General features: G+C 33.4%; 2 protein-coding genes across 2 annotated transcripts; both read right to left on the bottom strand.

The window, feature by feature from the left end:
* Window positions 1-845: 845 nt before the first annotated feature.
* Window positions 846-2,183, bottom strand: LOC108997854 (UPF0481 protein At3g47200-like). Its single transcript, XM_018974242.2, has one exon. The coding sequence runs from the start codon at window positions 2,181-2,183 to the stop codon at window positions 846-848; it is 1,338 nt and encodes a 445-aa protein (XP_018829787.2).
* An 11,987-nt stretch (window positions 2,184-14,170) lies between these two features.
* On the bottom strand, window positions 14,171-16,986 carry LOC108989127 (GDSL esterase/lipase At3g27950-like). Its single transcript, XM_019000121.2, has 5 exons — window positions 16,587-16,986; window positions 15,229-15,432; window positions 14,928-15,100; window positions 14,571-14,841; window positions 14,171-14,476 (listed from the first exon to the last, which is right to left on the bottom strand). The coding sequence occupies exons 1-5, from the start codon at window positions 16,837-16,839 to the stop codon at window positions 14,235-14,237; spliced, it is 1,143 nt and encodes a 380-aa protein (XP_018855666.2). The 5' UTR covers window positions 16,840-16,986; the 3' UTR covers window positions 14,171-14,234.
* Window positions 16,987-20,722: the final 3,736 nt, after the last annotated feature.

The raw sequence follows: 20,722 nt of genomic DNA, 5'->3' as shown, positions 1-20,722 counted from the left end.
GTCCGTGTCAAATTGGGCAAAGTGAGTGGCATGGCTGGGGCAACGTACATAGTAGCAATGCCCTTTTGAAAATTTTCATGTATGGTAAGGTAATTCCATTTCTGGTGCCCAGTTATGGTGCTCTAGTGAAACAGATTGAAATTGCAAGGAGAAAACGAAGGGAAAATAGAAAGGAAAAAGAAAAAAGAAATCAGTTTTATCCACAATTAGAGTGAATGGAAATTGCAGTACTTTGTCTAAAAACAAGAAGAAAAGAAGAAAGAAATTGTTGTTAAGAGACCATAGATCGAGTTTGGGATTTCAAAATTATATATATATTTACATAGAGGTACGAGCGGTAGGATTTGTGTGGAGGGAGTTGGAAGTGTCCAAGCATATATAGCAGAAATCCACTACGTACTATCGTGACCTACAGCAGCTATGGTAGAGCATCAAAGTCGAGCTTGTAATGAGGAGTTGAAATATTGTCCAAGAATAGTCAGACACCTACCTTGGAAGCATATTGACGTGATTTAATGTAATCCACCCAATTGTAATTTTTTTTATATATTGTAAAGTAGTCAATCCAACATATGACATTAAACTACTCACTCGTGTACATTTTCTTGTATAAGATTTGTGTGTAGACCTAATAATATTTCTCATCACTCATATATATATATAATGATAACGATTTAAAATTTACCACTCAACTATTTAAATATGATTGCAAATGAAAAAATTATGATAACGAAATTGCTCTAATCCAAGAGCGAAAGATTTATTACTTATATGTACATTGAGATTTCAGTTCGACAACATTAATTATCAGAGAGCAATCCAGTACTCGTAGAATTACAAAAGCTTCATTCCCAATTCTTCATGACCGAGATGAGAGCACATACAGTTTGTGTGACAGTGAGCAGCAACAAGAGACTTCCGCCTATGGTGGCTGCACCCCTCCAAGGGTTGTAAAAATATTCACGTTTCAATGGCCTCATAATCACATAATAAGTCATTCTCGCGCGGTCTGTATAGAATTTGTTCAACTCTTCAGCCATCTTGTGATAATGAGAGTTGGTTTGGATATTGAAACATTTTTCACCGGACAGTTTGTTGATCATTGAAGTTGCCACGACGCCATCCAGCCAGTTATCGATGATCTGCTCTCGTACAAGTACGTCCATATCTTTGACTGTTTTGATAAGGAAACTTAACAGGGTATAGTAATCAGTAATATATGCCTCATCTTTATAAGGATGGTGATATTTCTCCAAGGCAACGAGGTTTCGAGCATAAATCTCCGTGGTATCGTCTAATTGAAAGCGTGGGATTTCCAGCACTCCGTCCGCATATTTTAGCTCAAGAGGTGACCAATTAATATTATTGCTTGATTCTCTCTTCTTGAACTTCAATCCTAACTCAACCAGCTGGGCTGCACTGCATATTTCCATCATCTTTTGAGACTTTCCTTTCAGTCGCCTTTCGCTAGGAGGCATGCAAAAGTTTCTAACCAAGTCAGTGAAGTGCAATATTTTTGTCGACGGAGAATATTGGGAAATTTGAACGTTGTAATATTCGAACTGGCGAAAGGTAAGCTCAATGAAGGGGTTGTTTTTTGAGAGAGATGGAAATGCAATGTCATATATTTTCTCAATAATAAAGAAAGGAAGCTGATTTTCAAGTAAGATGAAGTCCATCTGCATCCTATTGCACAACCACGGCTCTAATATTTCCCGGTCTTCGTCGGTCCAGTTTAGCGTCTTGTTTTTCCAGAAATACTCGATAATGAAGCTGGCATCAAGCAGGATCATTTTCACAAAATCATCACTGTCAAGATATTGTATAGTCTCCGAATAACTTTCCCGAACACTTTCTTCTGCACTTTTTATAGTGCTTACTATATCTTTCAACTTTCTTTCGGCTCGTTCCGTGAAACTCTTTAGATAACTCAATTTAAACCTTTTCATTGTTTGCAATGTTGGGTTATAATGATGGAAAGGCCCAATTGATATTACCTGAGGAGTATAAGCTTTTTCGTTCGATTTGCGAATGTGATCTTTAACCTTGTAGATACAACAATGTTTAGGTGATGATACTGGGAGTGTATCTAAGTTTTTTATCATACCTTCGATTTCCTTGGACAATTTTTTAGCCCCTGCATGTTCCTGATATTTTTCAAAACTTGCTGATTGTCCTGCCATCTATTTATCAAGTTGCAATTCTGAAACTTCCTGCTGACAAACACAATCGAATTGCATAAAAGAATAAAAGAAATTAATGAAATAAATCTGAGAATGAGAGGAAGAGATTTCTTATTGAACCTGATACAACAGAAGTACTCGTCCTCCAAGCTTTATGCGCATGCACTGAGATAAATGACAAATTAAAGAGCTTTCCAAACTTTGGAAATTAAATGCAGATCTTTAATTCACTGTGCGACTCTTTAAAATTAAAGGGCTATATATAGAGAAACAACTCCTCGCTCTGCCCGTCTTGTTGCCATATCTCCTTAACCGAGCTAGGTCGATCAGTAATCCATTCCGGTCCCGCCTCAATTAAATATATGAGATGGGTTTGAGATTTGCAAATGTAGTTTTTATATCAAAAAAAATTTAATCTATTATATAAGCCACGTCTGGAAGATCTTTTTGTAAATCAACTATTTTTCTAAATATAATTTGTTTAACAAACTATAAACTTGGAGAAGTTCTAAATTTGAAAAGAAATTTACAAACGGAGAAGTTTACATGAGTATAACATCGTATTATATTTAGGACATGTTTGGATACCTTGAGAATTATTAAAATTCTTAAAATTTCTTATAATTTTATTCTTAATTAATATCATTTAAATACAAAATACTTATCAAATTCAAATTTTAATTTTTTCATCTATTTAGTATATAATCATGATATTTAGAAACAAAATTCAATATTACTTTTACAAACTTCAAAATAACATATAAAAAATCAATACAATTTTTACAAATTTTGAAATAAAATTATATGAAAAAATTATATTCAAACCATTTTTTATTTTTTATTTAACTTTTTCTCTCTCATTTCTCAAAACCAAATATAAGAACATTTTCTCGCAATCAATTTCACTACTATTCTTAAAATTTTGGGATACTCCAAGTGTTGTCCACACAAAAGTCTTTGTTCAAAAGTAGATTTGTTTCTAGTATTTGATTTGATTAGAAACAAATCTACTATTAAAAAAACACTTGAGAATTGATTATAATTAGGGGTGACAATTCGTGTTTAGAGTCGTATTCGTATCGTGTCAAATCATAAACATTCGATAATATAAGTCAACCCAATCACGATCCATTTAGCTAAATGGATCAAAATTTCAAAATCTAACACAACTGATCTATTTAAATAATGTGTGGCATGACACGACTCATTTTAAAGATATAAAAAATGACGTAATTAGTTAAATATTGCAAATGACCTCTTACTATTAAAAGTCTATTTTGAATGATAGATTCTACTATTTATTAAAAGTATGCGCAATTTACATCTTAAAATTATAAATATCATTCATAAAAAAAAATATTTTGCATGTGAGCCGATATAAAAAATATATTTTTCTATTAAAAATTATATTGACATTGAATTGAATTAAACAAAGTCTTTCTATTATCTTTCCAGAGGAGATGGGTGGCATGTAACCTCCATTAATGGTGGCATGCAAGAGGTAGGACGTCGTCATCAACGTTGATTTAAAGCAAACGTTGGACATTGACACGACCACGTGTACACAACATTTTCATTGATTATTAGTCATAATCATTTTCACAACCTCCAACTAATAATTTGTTGTTTTCATTAAATATAAAAATCTGACAGATAGAAATCAAATGTTTAACAAAAGATCAAAGCTTATTGTTAAGTGTATAAACTCCGAGGAATGTTCGTTCTCGAAAATAAAAATTGTTTATTCTTAAGTGTATAAACTTCCACAAAGTTTTTTTTAGAAAAAATAAATAAATCTAAGATTAATATGAAAGAATACACTTCTTAGTAATAGATCTCACTATTTTTTTTGAATAAATATAGATAGAAGTCACTATTAGGAACATCCATTTTGTACACATGATGTGGTATCATCTAGACCATACATCTCTCTAAGTGAGTATTGAGAACAATCAACTAGAAGCAGCCACACAGTGAGTGCAAAGTGTGCACTGCTATAGTGACTTCTCTCTAACATTATTTATTTATTTTTTTAAATAAATGTATGAGACTTGTAAACTCTAAAAATATATCTAACTTTTCCAAAGGACTTTGCATGTGATCAACCGATATGAAAATAATATGTTTGTATTAAAAATTGTATTGACATTGCATGTGATGACGGAGGTAGGAGGTCATTTTAATTTTATTACAAGCACAAAGAGGCACAATCGGAATATATCATGTGATAGGAAACACTCGATTAAGGGAAAAAAACGCAATTCCATGAGGGGGACAAATTATTGAGGGTTGAGATATTGCCTTGGAATGGGCCCTTGGATTCATGCTCTCTTTGATCAAACTTCAATGGCCCAACTTCATGTTAATCTCTATTGACTTCCTTTTACATTCGGCCCCAGACGCACTTGTTGCGGGTAGCTCACGGGCTGCTTAGGCACCCCAAGGTTGAGAGATATGAGGCAACCTTAAGGTCTCGTTTGGATTCAGAAAATATTTTATTTTATTTTTTATTATAATTTTTTTAAATTTTTACACAAAATATAATAAATAATTTAACTTTTTTCAAATTTCAATTCAATTTTTTCAAATTTTAAAATAATAATAATATTAAAAAATAATATTCTATCAATATTTTTTTAACTTTTATTTTTCATTTAAATTTCATCTCATCTCATTTCAAAATCCAAATCAGCCCTAAGCCTATTGGGTGTGGCTTAAAAATGAGCTCCCTAGGCCGCCCACTCCTACCAACCCCAGGACAAAACCCAAGTCTAGCCTTTCAACACACTGATCCACCTTAACGTTTAAAAAGAGGAACGTGCCCCTTAATCAGCTAATATCTTTTTTTTTTTTAATAAGTAAAATTAAATTTTATTTATAATAGTAAATAAGCATATCTCAAATACATGAGGTATACAAACAGCATACACCTAGTTACATATATAATAAGGATCTAGAAAGTGATACAAGAAAGTCATTGAAGCAAGATCCATAAAGTATACAACATGATGCCCAAAGAAATAAATTATGGAAGAAAAAACTTCTTAGCTCATTTAGAGAACGTCCATTATCTCAAAGCTTCAATCATTCCTTTAAATCCATAAACACCACATAATACATAAAAAAATCATCCTCCATACATCCTCAATATGTGAATTGGCCCTACATCATTGCCAACATGCAAACAAATCCACCGCCCTCTTGAACATTACCCAAGCAATGCCTGCTCCATTAAATATCTCCACCCATATGATTCTTGCCACCTCACAGTGAAGTATGATCCACCAGCTCCCCATTCTTTTTACACATATAACATCAACCCATTACGATGAGACCCACCTTACTCAAATTATCCAACAAATTTTCCCAATAAATGATGTATAGCCAAAATAAGTAATTTTAGGGGACACCTTACTTTTACAAATAGACTTCCAAGGGAACAAAGTATGATTTTAGCTTAACAAAACCTTTATATAATGATCGTATAGAAAACCTCTTCATCCCTATCTTGATCCAAATTGGCCTTTTGGGTGAGGAGTCTTGCCACAAAGTACGTTGTTGCGGCAAAAAACAACTAATATATACAAAAATTGGCTTTAAAGCATCCTGCCCACCACATAATACAAAAATTCAAGGAATACGATAAGAGAAAATCTTCCCACTAGTTAGTCTGCTGAAGCTCAAATAACTGCCCTCCAATGACATTTTGCCACATAACTCCATTTCTCATTCCATATACCTGTCTATAGGCGATAACAAGAATCCCAATGTTGTGAAAAATCCCCTTCACAAAAAGAAAACCCTCCTCCTCTCCCTCTTCCACCGAAGCCTCCTCCTGTTCATGAAAGGAAGCTCCCACTGAAAATTGCCGATCTAATCACTTGGTCCGAGGTTTGTACAGCCACCTTCTCCGCCACGCGCTCTCACCAGGTAACTTCCTGAGCGTTTACAAGGATTTCAATTCATCTGGATTTCCTTTGCTCTGAGATTTTGTTTGCTCTAAGACTAGCCATTAATAAAATTGTTGTGAGATTTCATTTGCTATGTAAATAAAATTGGGTATAGAATGACTAATTATCACGATGCATATATATTTTCCCGACTCCAACTAATCTTAGTCAATCTTAGAAAGTTGAATTACTAAAAACCCAACCAAACCACACCAAACATTGTCAAGTTGATTTGAGTCAATTTTATGTGTCTCTAATCTGTAAATTAAAAAATATCAAACTAGAGAATATATATTAGCGAGCTAGACGATTAGGTTATGAAGACAATATATAAAAATGATTCCATAAAAAGTATATATTCTATATTAGTTTGCTTAGAGTTTATAAATTTTGGTTTTAAATTACACTCTAGCCGACAGCTAGCGAAAGCTGAACACATCATGCCATATGAGTAAATGTTGTGGAAGGAGATATATAGTATTGATCATTTTCTATTAATATCATATTTTTTGGTGGGGGTTGGGAGCAGAGAAATTTCAAAGTATGAGATTGCTCTATCTGATAAATATGTGAAACACTAGGCATTGGATGGACCTAAAAATATGAACATTTCCTATATCATCATTTTGTGAAAAACATTTGTTGAGTATATCCAAAGTTTACCCCCTTTAACTACAAATCATTGTTGCAAGAGAGTCTTGTATTAAACTCCACTTGAATAGTGGAGAATATGCACACAATTGGATCATATTTGGTAAAAAAACCAGTATACAGATTTCAACTTCGATACTACTTGCAAAACCAACATTGATTAACAGAAAAAATTTCCAATTTTAATAGTTTGGGTTGTGGAACATGTACTTCCATTATTTATTACAATGAGTCTATGTGATCACAAGATGATGTGTGTAATTGGATAATGTTGATCTATTTTCCAGCAAATGACAAGTTCAAGTAGTCTTACCGGTTCAAGTTCGTGGACTTCAAGAGGGAAGAACAAAGCAAGTTTGGACAGGCCACTTTGCTACTGTGGCATTCCATCCAAACTCCGAATCTCTGGAAAGAGTAATAGTTTTGGTAGAAGATTTTACAGTTGCCCAAACTATAAGATCAATAAACAATGTGAATTTTTTGAAGGGATTGATCTTGAAAGTGATGTACCTCTTTTCACCAAGACTCTCGGTTTGTGTTCTACCCATTAAATCAATGTGAAGTACCTCAAGAGGCTAAGAGGTTAGAATATTAGAAAACTTCTTGTGTTGAGCTCTTGTTTGCTTTCCCTATTGGCATGATCCGCAAACCATCTTCTTGGTTTTAAGAGACTTGGGTAGCTTAGCTACATCTTCTATTTTGGAAATATTCGATATGTCTCTAAAGTTGATATGATCAAGACGTTGATGCCACAACTCGGTTTATCCAATAAAACTCTATGACAACACAAATTTGATGTTGAGGAGACTCCATAGCAATTGTCAAATGTTCTAGTGTCCTTCAAGATCCATTATCTAGCTTGGTTGTAAACATTACGCTTATCCTTTAAGAACTGCACAGAAGAATTATCATCACAAAATTGACTAATGCTAAGCAAATTTGCATTAAGGCTACTAACAAATAAAACATTTTGAAGAGTAGGCAATCCATGTATTTCAATACTCCATTTCCCTTCAACAATGCATTTGCTATCATCTCCAAAAGTCATGGTACCTCCACTAGGAGACTCGATCTTCTTGAATAAGGCATCACTAGACATATGTCTTGAGCATGCGTTGTCCAGGTACCATAGATAATTGTCCATTCATTTAAGTGCTGTGTGAGCAACTAGACATACAACATCCTCTGTAACCACTCATGTTGCTTTGAGTTTTGACTTGTAAACACCACTTTGCATAATTTTTTATTTGTTGCGAAGATAAAATTCTTTTAGTTCACCAAGCTTGAGGCTTATGGAAGTTATTTGATGACTCAACTCTTCAATTATTTTCTAGATTCTTTCCCTTTCTTTTTTATTTTCTTTCTCCTTCATTTTTCTGCACTTCACTCAAGTTAAAGCAATATGGCCAATGGCCAGAAATACCATAATGATGACAAGTAGAAACAAACTTACCTTCAACCTTACCAAGATTTAGCTTCTTTGAGGTTGATCTTTCATGAGAAGTTTTAGAGTGATTTGACTTTGACACAGCTTTATTTGGAGCATCCACACCTTGGCTTCCTTTAACAAAGACAATACCCTTAGAAGTAGTGGTAGCGAATGATGAGGTTAGAGATTCTTTGCCTTAGGAAGTCGTGTACCCCAAACCTGTGCGATCACAACTAGACTTTTGAATGCTTGCTATACATCTCATCCAATTTTTGAGTTGCAGATTTTTGCTTACACTCTTGAGATTTTTTCAGTTCCTTTTCAAGTGCACCTTTTTGAGTATTCAACATTGTTATTTCAACTTCAGAAATTTTCAGTGTCTCCGATAGATTGTTCTTTTAATTCTCTATGGCTATGAGTTTGTTGTATAGCTTATTGTTTAGTTTTTTCAGCTTGACCACTTTTTCACATGAATTATTATAAGTTTCATGTATACTGAGCTCATGGTCAGCATCAATAAGAGCTACATCCGAGTCACTGTCATCATTACCACTTTCAGATTTTGTTAGCTCAATTTCAGGAAACTCATTAGCAACAGTGGAAAAAGCCATGAATGAATTTTCATCATCATACAATGAGCTAGAAGTTTCATATTCTGAACTGTCACTAAGTGTGACATTTAGTGCTTTTTTCCCTTATTTTTATTAAAAATTGGACATTCAATCTTTATGTTACCATATCCTGAACATTCATGGCACTTAATTTTATCTTTTATCTTATATCTATCTTTATTCCATTTTTTAGAATTATTTTCTTTTGCAGGAAATTCCTTACCTCGCTTTTCCTTTCCACTAGTATTTTTGTTAAACAAGAATTTTATGAATTTCCTTGCAATGAAAGCTATATCCTCATCGTTTAGATTCTCTTCATCAAAAAAATCTTCTCAAGCTTCTTTCACGGTTTTTAAAAGCAATTGACTTACATTTTCTTGTTTGAGGAAGTAATGACTCATATGTTTGCAAGGAACCAACTAGTTCTTCAACCTTAATCGCATCTAAATCCTTGTTTTCCCCAATGATAGTCACTTTTTGGTGAAATCTTTCAGGCAAGAATCTTAAAATCTTTCTCACAATTCTTAAATCTTTCACCTTTTCACCAATATTAAACTTAGAATTTACAATATCGTTAAATTTAGCATAAAAATCATTAAAAGCGCTCTCATCTTCTAGCATCTTAATCTCTTCAAATTTTAAGGTTATCAACTGTAATTTTGAATTTTTTTACAATTCTTGTTCCTTCATGTTTAACCTCCAAAATATCTCATGCTTCTTTTGCACCTCACATGTGAAAATTCATTAGGAGATACAACCATGAAGATAGCATTAAGTCCTTTGTTGTTCCAGTTACAGTTGTTAATCTCATCTCTTGTCCATATATCAATAGTTGTCTCGGGTTGAGTCCATCCTCGCTTAGCAGCATGCCACACGCGCTCATCCAACGACTTGAGGAAAACTCTCATACGAATTTTTCAATATGCATAACTTTTCTCATCAAATTGTGGCAAGGCTATCAATGATGACGACATGGTCTATAGGGGCACAGATCACACTCGAATGTGTGAATCACGCTATGTTGCCAATTGAAATTACCCAAATGTCCCTGTATATTGACGAAAATATCTACCAATTCACTCAACACATTTGTTAATCATCAACTATGCAATTATTTAATAATTAATCAATAACATAAAGTAAATAAATTGCATAACACCAATCTTAATTATGAAGGAAACCCCTTTAAAGAACTCTTTAAAGATAAAATCCTACGGGACAGCCAAGTCCAGAAAAGTCAATTATATTCAATGAAAAATCAAGTACAAGTAAGTCTCAATTACAAAACCATTGCCAATTGACTTTCTTACTTGCCACGACAAATGATCCATTTGCCTCTACCGCAAAAGTATCCAGAATCTCTGACGATTCTCAAATATCGACTTCTCTACTAGAACTCCAGTGGCTGGACACAATTAGTCAATCTCCAACATGGAGCACGAACACAGTTAAAGGGAGAGAAAAAATAACTAAAAAAATTCTTGAGAGAATTTTCTCACACTCAAGTATTCGGAATATGCTTTCCAATAACTCCAAACTAAGAATCATCAAAATTCGTCATCCAATCGAGTCCCAACAATAAATAACCTTAAAAGAGTTTTAACTGTAGTAGGACTTCGCTGACAAAATTAATCTAATAGGAGTTTGAATCGTAGTAGAACTCTACACCCGGTGCTAATTCTTCTTAGCAGATGTAGTTTTTCATTCAAACTCTTCACTGGATAATTACAGATTCATTGGAACTTGAATTTTCATACTCTTGACTTATCTAAAATACTATCTAATGACTTCTAGCTAAACTCAATATATTTATAGATAAAGTCAAAGTATTTCACATTCATCCAACTTACAAAATATCTAATAAATGTAATTTAGTCACTTAGTCCTATTCAAAATCTTGCATTTACAAATGTAATTTATCTTGTGAGAGATTCACACTGGCAAAATAGCTCCCGCACAAACTCCTACCTCGAAAGGACACAACCATTCTCCTTATAGTGCTTAGATGGGGCGATTCCTCCACAAAGCACACCCAAAATCCTATAAATATTTGTCCAAATATGCATTAGGATATAGATATTTATTCAGAAATGCTTACTTCTCTCACTAACTTAATCATCAGAAACATTCCCCACTAGAATCACTTTAGATTGCATCTTTGTTTCACAAGCAATTGTCGTGGACATAACAAATGTTGTTGGAACTGTTGAGAATTGTCTCAACAAAGAGTAATAGCATTAGAACTAATTAACTAAGCCAAAACCCACAAGAATTCTTGTACTAGTTTTTAGTAGGAAAAGAAGGAAGAAAGAAAAAAAGAAAAGAAAAAGACTAATGCTACTATTCATCCTAAATCTTGTCATCCCTAGTCATATATGATAATATGTCACATTGATTTTTTTATGTTAATCACTCAAGAGAAATGCTTGCTCTAAACATAAATATTATAGAAAAGAGTTTACACATTGACGTTGTTTAATGTAATCTACCAAATTGTAAAACTTCTTTTATTGTAAAATATATTTAACATATCATATTAAAGCACGTCGTCGTATAGATTTTCTTACATAAGATTTGTGTGTAGATCTAATACTTCTCATCACTTAAATGATAGCCACTTAAAATATGTCAAATTACCAAATGTGATTGAGATTGAAATTAAACAATTATAAGATAAAATTTAGGATAAAGAACTGCTCGAATGAACGAGCAAAAGATCTATTACTTTAATTGTCACATTAAGATTTCAGTCTGACAACATAATTAACTAACGAGTACAACCTAATTAACAAAAAGCAATCCAATACTTGTAGAATTACAAAAGCTTCATACCTTCTTAACTATCAGAGATATTCCTCACTAGAATCAACCAAGGAATTTTTTTTTTTTTTTTTGGACGTAGAACCACAGAGAATTGTCTAAAAAAATTAATTTTATGGGAATTAATTAACTAAGCCACAACCTACAAGGATTCTTGCAATAAGTTTTAGTAAGAAAAGAAATAGAAAAAATATAAAAGAAAGACTAATACTACCATTCATCCTAAATTTTGTCATCTCCAGTTTTTTTTTTGTTGATGTATCACATTTCAAGTGGCTTTTTATGTCAGTTGCTCTAGAGAAATGCTTAGTTTACACAAAAAGGTTTACACATTGACGTTGTTTAATGTGATCCATCAAATTGTAAACTTTTTTTTACTGTAAAATAGATTTAGCATATCACATTATGTCACATTGAGATTTCAGTCTGACAACATAACGAACTAATGAGTACAACATGATTTTCAGAAAGTGTTGGTGAAATACATAATAATAAAATGGAAATTACAATGATATTAAAATTGAAATGAAACCAGTTTTAATTGAGGCACGGATATCTTGCTTTCTTTAAAAAGATTCAAACCCTATGCAATCGATAAAGTTCCAAGTGAACCGTTCCAGCCATACCTCGACCTTTTGACTTGTTTCCACCGAGATACAATAACATAACTGATCGTCGTATAATTAGAACTAACTCTACACAAGTGGTTGAACCCAAAGCTTCATTAGAAGAAGCACCTCTCTCTTGTCTGAAAAATTCTCAAGAGTATTGCATACTTTTTATTTTTCTTCTTCATAAAACTTCTCTTGTTAGTAAGAAATTTAGGCAAAACTAAAAACTATTGTTAAGAGTAAGCTGAGTGCAGAGTAAGAAATTATTAAGGACACGGTTACACATTGACCAAGTTTATCGACCATAAATCTTTAGAAAGAAAACCGATCAACTTTAAAAATGCACTCAACAATTAATCCAATATAACTCACAACCTTAATGACTAAACGAATTTCCAAAAACCACCATTATTAAAAAAACAAACGTTACAAATAACTATTTATTAAAAAATACCAACAGAATATTCGTTGAATTACAAAAGCTTCATTCCTAATTCTTCACCGATCAGATGAGAGCGCACATAGTTTGTATGACAGTGAGCAGCAACAAGAGAATGCCGCCTATGGTGGCAGCACCCCTCCAAAGGTTGCAAAAATATTCACGTTTCAACTTAGCCATCATAATCTGAAGATAAGTCCTGCGGGCTTATCATGTTAAGCTTGCAAAAGTTTCTAAGCCAGGAATTGGTGCACAACATGTAATACGTATCCCTATAACCTTGAAGAATGCACGAAACTGTCCCAACACATAGGTTATATTCATTCCGTGTAACCTTTGATTGAGAACTAATTCCTTGCCAAAATCCTGCAATGCAAATGGCGCATCCAAGTACAAGCTAGCTGGTGTTATTTTAATTGTTTATTATTATTACAAGCTGCTCTAAGCACTGTTCATCCAGGCAAGGTTTTTTCCCGGCCCAGTCTGGAACCCGGATAATCCGCGGGTTCCGATTACGGGTTCTGGTCTAGATTAAATCCTGGCCGGTACCCGCATGACTAAACCCGGGTCCACCCGGGTTTTTTTTAAAAAAATTCTTGCAAACTTGACCATTCCATCATTGCAATAATTTGGGAAGGGTTAATTATATCTTTCTTTTAAGTTAACTAAATGGGACTTGCCTGTGTGCAGCGCTATGCAATAAACGAGGCTGCAGATCTGTTTGAAGAAGCAAGAAGTATACTGGAAAAGGAATATGGGCCAGATCATCCAGATACATTAGGGGTCTATAGCAATCAGCTTGCTGGCACTTATGATGCAATGGGAAGGTATTGTTCTCTTGTTATGTTTTATCAAAGTGACTGAAGTGAGTTTTTATTGTTTTGCACCATTTGCTCTGATCTTTTCTCCCTCTGCTTTGCTGTTGGTCATCGACACAGCATTTTGCAGGGCATATCTACAATCTAAGTAGATTCTCTTTATTTGAACTTTGTAATAATATTTTTGTGCTTTCCAACTTAAAATTTGGCAGGCTGGATGATGCCATTGGAATTTTGGAATATCTCGTTGGAATGAGAGAAGAGAAGCTAGGAACAGCAAATCCTGATGTGGATGACGAGGCGGAGGTTGGCAGAGTTGTTGAGAGAAGCCGGCAGGGTCCGGAACAGGAAAACCAGATCACTAGTTACACTCCTCGACACCAACCCTGAGATCATAAACTCAATAGCATCCATGAGTATCCATGTCGTTCCCTTTTTCTGAAAGTTACAAGGATGGAGAATTCCCAACAATGAAGCTTCTTTTAGCTGCTTTTTTTTTTTTTTTTTTTCGTAAAGATAATTTTTAGTAAATAGAGAAATACATCAGGAAATACTACATACAGTACAGAAAATAAAACCGACTTTGGTCGCCTTGAAAGTTGATGTTTGCCTGATTGCAAAATCAAGCTACTAAGAGTACTCGTTTTCACACTGCATATTCAGGGGACCATTCAAAAAGAATTATTATTACGAGCAGCATTCATTAACATACTGCAATGTGCTTACAAATTCTTGGGATGATAACAAGCCTCCCGAATTGAAACTGGTGGGTCAGAGAAGGAGCCATTGAGAATTCGGTTTGCAACCCATAGGTTGGCTGACTCAGAGTAGTGTATGCCATCCCAGCTAACGTGCCTTGATGGATTCTGACATAGATTACCATAAACCGTTCCATAAACTATTTCTTTCTTCCCACAATCAATATAGTAAGTCCCACAACAGAACTCAAATGGATCGACAAAACCTGTCATCATCAAACAGTTAAAAGATTAGATCTGCAATGGGTAGTGGATTATTATCCCCCTGCTACTGATGTTTGTATATAAAATTATCATTACCTTCATTCTTTGCATTGCTGATTAGTGCATATTTAGCGGAATACATGTCGACATGTGTCAATGCTACATCAGGGAGCTGTGCCCTCAGTTTAAACACCATGTCCTTGAGCTGCCCGTTGAACTCCTGAGCTATCTCATTATTAGGCTTCACGCACCCATTCTGATCCAGATTACCAGGCTTAGATCGGTCATTTATAACCCTTGTTGGCAAGCAACCGATTGGGCCTGTATTATGTACCCAAAATATTCTTGCACCTTCCTTGTACAATTGCTGAAACAATGACCAAAAGAACGGCTAGAATAATTAGTTATTTTCAGAAATTGTTCAATTATAACCATCAGGTGGTGTTTGCTTACATGCACTGCTTGGGATAACTGGCTTAAGATATCAGGGATGGAAAGTCGAACTTGTTCTAATGTTGTGTATTGAAAACCATAGTACAGATCGTTCTGTCCAATATCAAATATGTAAAGAGCTTTTGAGAAGTCCTTAGGCCTTGGGAGGCTGCTTTTGACTGGTGGCATCTTTCCTGGAGCCAAAATTTACAAATTCAATGCTCATTGTTAGTAAGCTTTCAGGACCACAAAGTACTGTATTTTGAAGCATCTTTTAGCATACAAGGTACACTGAGTGAGAGGGGGCTTGAGAGAGACTGACTGCTAGGGTCAAGTTGATTGTTATACAGAGCTTCTGTTTGAGATTTGAAACGCATGAACTGGGAAATCTGAATCCCGAGATGGAATGGACTATACCCTCCTGGACGAACGGATGAACCTCCTGTTGCAAAATTTGCACCATGCCTGAAATCCGTCCCGATCGAGTCCAAGTATGGACTCAGGTATGGTGATTTCAGCTCCTCGGCTGCATTGGGATCGAGAAATAAGTAAAAATATACAAGCACACATGCATTATTAGTTCTTCTACGTACAACCGCGGTGGGGAACCGCGGTGTAATTGGCTAATGCCATGTAGAGGCTATATTAAAAAAAAAAATGAAGAAGAAGAAAACGGACGAAAAGAAATAGATGAAAGGAGAGAAACCAACAGATGCCCAAACTTTGTTAGGAGAAAAAGCAGAGCAGAGGGGTCGTCTTCTACAACTCAGATCTGTGGTCGTCTTCGTGGGTAGGAGAAAAAGCAGAGATTGCTTGTTCATCTTCAATCTTAGATCTGCCAGAAGCTTTCGAAATGATGGGTCGGTTGTGGATTTGGGTAAAGTTTGGTTTGATTTTGAATGATGGACTGGTTTGATTGTCTTTGTGTGCACGAGAAAAAGTAGAGAGAGTGGTCGTCGGCATGGGTAGGAGAAAAGAAGCAGAGAGAGGCCTGCAGAAACTGAAGCAGAGAGAGGTCTGTGGGACTCGTCGTGGGTAGGAGAAATTTGAACATCTGCAGATTTGCTATCCAGGATGCATCCCATCTAGAGCTGTGAAATAAATGCCTATTTTTTTTTTTTTTTTGGGTTGGTGATATCTTTGGTATTTTCATAGAGGAAGTCGTTGATGGGGTTCGATTAATCCTTTCCAACAATTTTCTGCAAATCCAAGGTATCCAATCATTCACGTCTGGTCTGAAAGAAAAATCCTGCCATTTTGGGATTGGAAGGGGACTGATCGGGACTATGCATGTAACAAGGCTATCCTAAAATTCTTGAAAAGTCACAGAAGAAGGAAAGAGATCCCCAGAAATCAATCTTCGTGGGCTTCTAGCAGGACTTTAAAAAACACTAATGGGAGCGTGCCTGGCAGGAACTTTCAGCTTGAAGTTGCAATTAAAACCTTCATCATTTAATTCTTGAAGCAATACATTATTTGTGGCAACATTATTTGTGTTTTTCCTGAAGTTACTAAAACAGATGAACAAGATGATATAAACACATGCGTATATAGGAAAATGCAAACGGCGTCATTTACATTTTGCCAAGTGGGATCCGGTTTCCCCGCCGTTCCTCTGGCCAGTTACCTATAGAGTTTTTCTTCAAAATGAAACTGCAATCAGAGGATTAGCCCAGTTACCTATAAAATCTAAGATGAGACGGCCATCACAATTCCTTCCCGAAGGATGTCCAAAGAAGGTTTCTCCATTGGGTTGATTAACCTCTGACAATGCGGCAGATCTTCCTCCGGTGTCCGAGTTTGAGTCTCCAAAGTTGAATACTGCTGGAAACTTGCATCTCCGTGTACTGCTGCCGCCCAACACCACCGCTGGAAGCACCAAGAAAGCCAAAACCACAAGCCGCAACACACCATATAGCCTCATCGAATCCATGGTTGTCCTAGTAACATCCCTTGTCAGTGCCAAAAGAGTTGCACTCTCATCTGATGTATACTTCTGCGAGCTCAAGAGTGAATGTAGGCAGCGTCAGAGTTACCGACATATCGTGGACTTCGATTTTCAAAGATGCGGGCTTTTGGCATTTGTTTTGGAGTAACGATAAATGTAGAACAGTTTTTACAATTTTTTTTTTAATTATCCTTTAAAATAGGATATTTATGTAAGGAACGTTATTTTAAAGTTATTTTATAAAAATCTTTCTTCATTTAAAACATAATTAGATAAAATATTATAAAAATAATTATATGTCAATCATTTTCTTATTTGATTGGCACCAAATATCTGATAACAAAAGCATGAATACCGTTAAGATATTTAGATGAATTAACAACATCTTAATTTATTATTAAGAAAATTAAGAAAAAAATTGGTTATTAAAAAAAAATTGCAGTGGAATCTTTTTTTTTATTTTTTTTCTGATAAGTCGCGGTACCTTATCACCTTAGGTTTAGGGAGGGAACACATTTGTTATGCTTCTTGTTCTCAACATTTTTGTTTTCAACAATGCAAGTGGTCGTCCCTGTCTGGTCGAAATTACGGAGGATCTTGACGTTGATGCGGGGTTCTTCGTCAACCAAGTTCTACAGTCAAAGATCTTGACGTTGGTGTCTATCTGAATTTAATATGACAACTCGTTCCAAAGAGGTAGAACTCAGTGGGGATCCAGACGTTGATGTGAGGTTCTTTGCCAACCAAGTTCTGCAGTCACGTGATCAGATCATGATGTCAACCTAGATTTGACTTGTCGTTAAATTCTTCTTCTAATTTTCACTATTGTCATTATGTCCAATTCACTGCCATCAACCTAGTCAAAAAGTTAATATCTAATCAAATTTTGATTAAATAGCTTAAAAGTTAGGAAAATTAGTGCTGGAGCTGCCGAGCTCTAGTGTATTTTATATATATATTTTTTAAATTTTTTTATATAGATATTTTTAATAATTTTTAATATTTTTAAAAAATAAAAAAATTTATAATATTATTAAATAATATTTTCTTAATCAAGAAGTAAAATAAAAAATATTTTTTTAATATTTTTTATTTTACTTTATAATTAAGGAAGTATTTTTTAATAATTTATTTTTACTTCTTGATTAAGAAAATGTTTTTAATAATATTTTATATTTATTTTATATTTTAAAAATATTAAAAAAATTTATATAAAAAACAATTTAAAAAAAAATACAAATAAATACATGTTGCAGCCACCAGCGGGAGCCCCCGCTGTAGCACTATCCTAAAAGTTATCTGTATTGAAGTATTTAAAACTTCAAGAATCTATTTTTAAACAATAGAAATCATAAATATCTTTGGCTTTGTTTTAAAAATCATAAATTGTCTAATATTTCTTTCTCACATGTTGGCCCCACTAGATCTTATCGTAATCGCCCTAATCTTGGCTATATATGTTCCTCTATCTTCTATATAATATGTTTTCATATCACTTCACATGACCCAATGAAAGATCTACAAAATTTTGATTCACATGAATTTCTTCTTTTGATAAGATAAGATATTTTACCCTTTATCACTGAACTGCATTATGATGTTTTTTTTTATTTTTTGTAGGGTTTAATAAGTGGGCATAACTTACAACTCAATATTAAATGAAGGGTAGTTTTGTAATATTAAAGTTCATTTTTAATTAAGAGGCATAATTATATTGGTTGATTGTGAAATTAAATGCAAAAGAGTTTCAAGAAGATTGTAGGAATATGAACAAAAAAAAAAAAGGAAATAATCTCAGCAGCTTGTAGCATCAAGCACGTATGGAAGTGAGCAGCAACACAAGAGAATGCCGCAAATGTTAACTATTACCTTTAGATCGGCAGCATTTTGGCATATTTTAACTCATTTCTTTTCAACTTTTTTTTTTTTTTTTTTCAAACAAGAGTTAATTTGTCTTCTTCATGTTTCTAACTATTCATCTCTTCGATTATTTTTTAAAATTTCTTAAATTATTTAATATTCATAAACCATAATGTTTTCAACATTTATAATCTTCTATTAATTAATGATAAACTCATTTTTAAATGATTATAAAAATATAAAAATAATGATAATGATATAAATAACAGTAGAAAATTAAGTTGTAAAATAGTTTAAGAAAAGACAAAACAACTGTACTTATCACATTTGTAATATAAAAATAAAAACATTTAAAAGAAACAGAAAAGAAAATAAATAATAAAAAAATAATTTAGGAAAAAACTACCAATTCATAGCTTCCAAAATTTGAGAAAACTGTAGCAAAGTTAAATTTTTTCATCAAAATACACAACCAGATGCAGAAAGATTTGAACACTTGAGCCTCAATTGTTCTGTGAGTTGAGACACAGTTGAGATGAAAAAAACTCAACTTGGCTCTAAAGATCTTCAAGCTAGTAAAGAAAATCTTCTTACAAAAATAGAGAAACAGTACTTCTCCCATGCAACAAATTTATATAACGAATTTTACTTTTATTTTTTTTCCATTTTTTTTCTTAATAGTTAGGTAAATGATTTTTTAGTTAGTACGTAAATTTTATTTTTTAAAAAAAAAAAATTTAAAATTGAGAACAAAAAAGAGATTTACGTTTTTCACTACTATTCTTTATTTTATTATTAATTTTTATCTATTTTTTACTATTCATTACTTTTCATCGATTTTATACTATTATTTAATATTTTATTATTATAAATTTATTATATCTTTATTATTATTTATCAACATTCTTAATACTTTTTAAATATTCTTACTGTACAAATCCAGCCTTACACTATTCGGTATGGGTACTGAATTGTCGATCGATGGGACTAGCACAGCCTAAAAAAATATTCAACCAAAATATAATTTTATTAATCAATGCAGAAGGCGCATCCAAGTACAATGTGTACGTTATTTTAATTATTTATTACATGCAATATTTACACTGCTCCTGTGATGAACTCATAAACTCTATACTTTTTCCAAACACCTGCATGTGGCCATTAATGCATCAAAATATAGCTTTATTATCCCACTTCCTTAACTAATAAACACTGATCAACACTGATTGAGATGATTTTTCAACAATGCAAGTAGTCAGGAAGATAATTCATCCTTGTCTGGTTGAACTCAGCGAGGATCTTGATGTTGAGGTGGAGTTCTTTGTTAACTAGGCTCTACAGTCAAGGATCACGTCATGGTGTCTACCTAGGTTTGATATGATAACTCGTTCAAGTGGGATAGAACTCAGTAGGGATCTAGATGTTGATTTGAGGTTATTTGCCAACCAAGCTCTGCAGTAACGTGATCATATCATGATGTCTACCTAGATTTGACTTGTCATTTATTTTTCTTCTAATTTTTATTATTGTTATCCGATCCAATTCCCAATTCACGAGGGGATATAATGATAATGTATTATCTTAGGATGAGTTTGGATCTCAAATTCATCTCAATTCATCATTATAATTTTTTTAAATTTTAATATAAATTATAATAAAAAATTTAATTTTTTTAAATTTTAAAATAATAATAATATTAAAAAATAATATTTTAATAATATTTTATTATCTCAACTCAACTCATTTCAACATCCAACCACACCCTTAATTGAGTTAATAACAATTTTTTTCTCATAGCCAAACAATTTATTCCTAAGAGCGAGGGCTTAGTCATTTTGAATTTATATGTTAAATGACTAATCAAAAGATCGATTTTATTGGATTAAGAATCTACTTTTCAATAATGGGTCCAATTACTTTTCAGATAAAATATGTATAATTTACATAATCTAAAACTGTAAATTGCATTCCTAAAAAAACCACTTTGCATGTGACCCGATATAAGAAA

The sequence above is a fragment of the Juglans regia genome, unplaced genomic scaffold (assembly GCF_001411555.2).
Source record: "Juglans regia cultivar Chandler unplaced genomic scaffold, Walnut 2.0 Scaffold_693, whole genome shotgun sequence".
In the NCBI taxonomy this organism is placed as follows: domain Eukaryota; kingdom Viridiplantae; phylum Streptophyta; class Magnoliopsida; order Fagales; family Juglandaceae; genus Juglans; species Juglans regia.
This window is presented reverse-complemented; position numbering and strand designations above follow the sequence as displayed.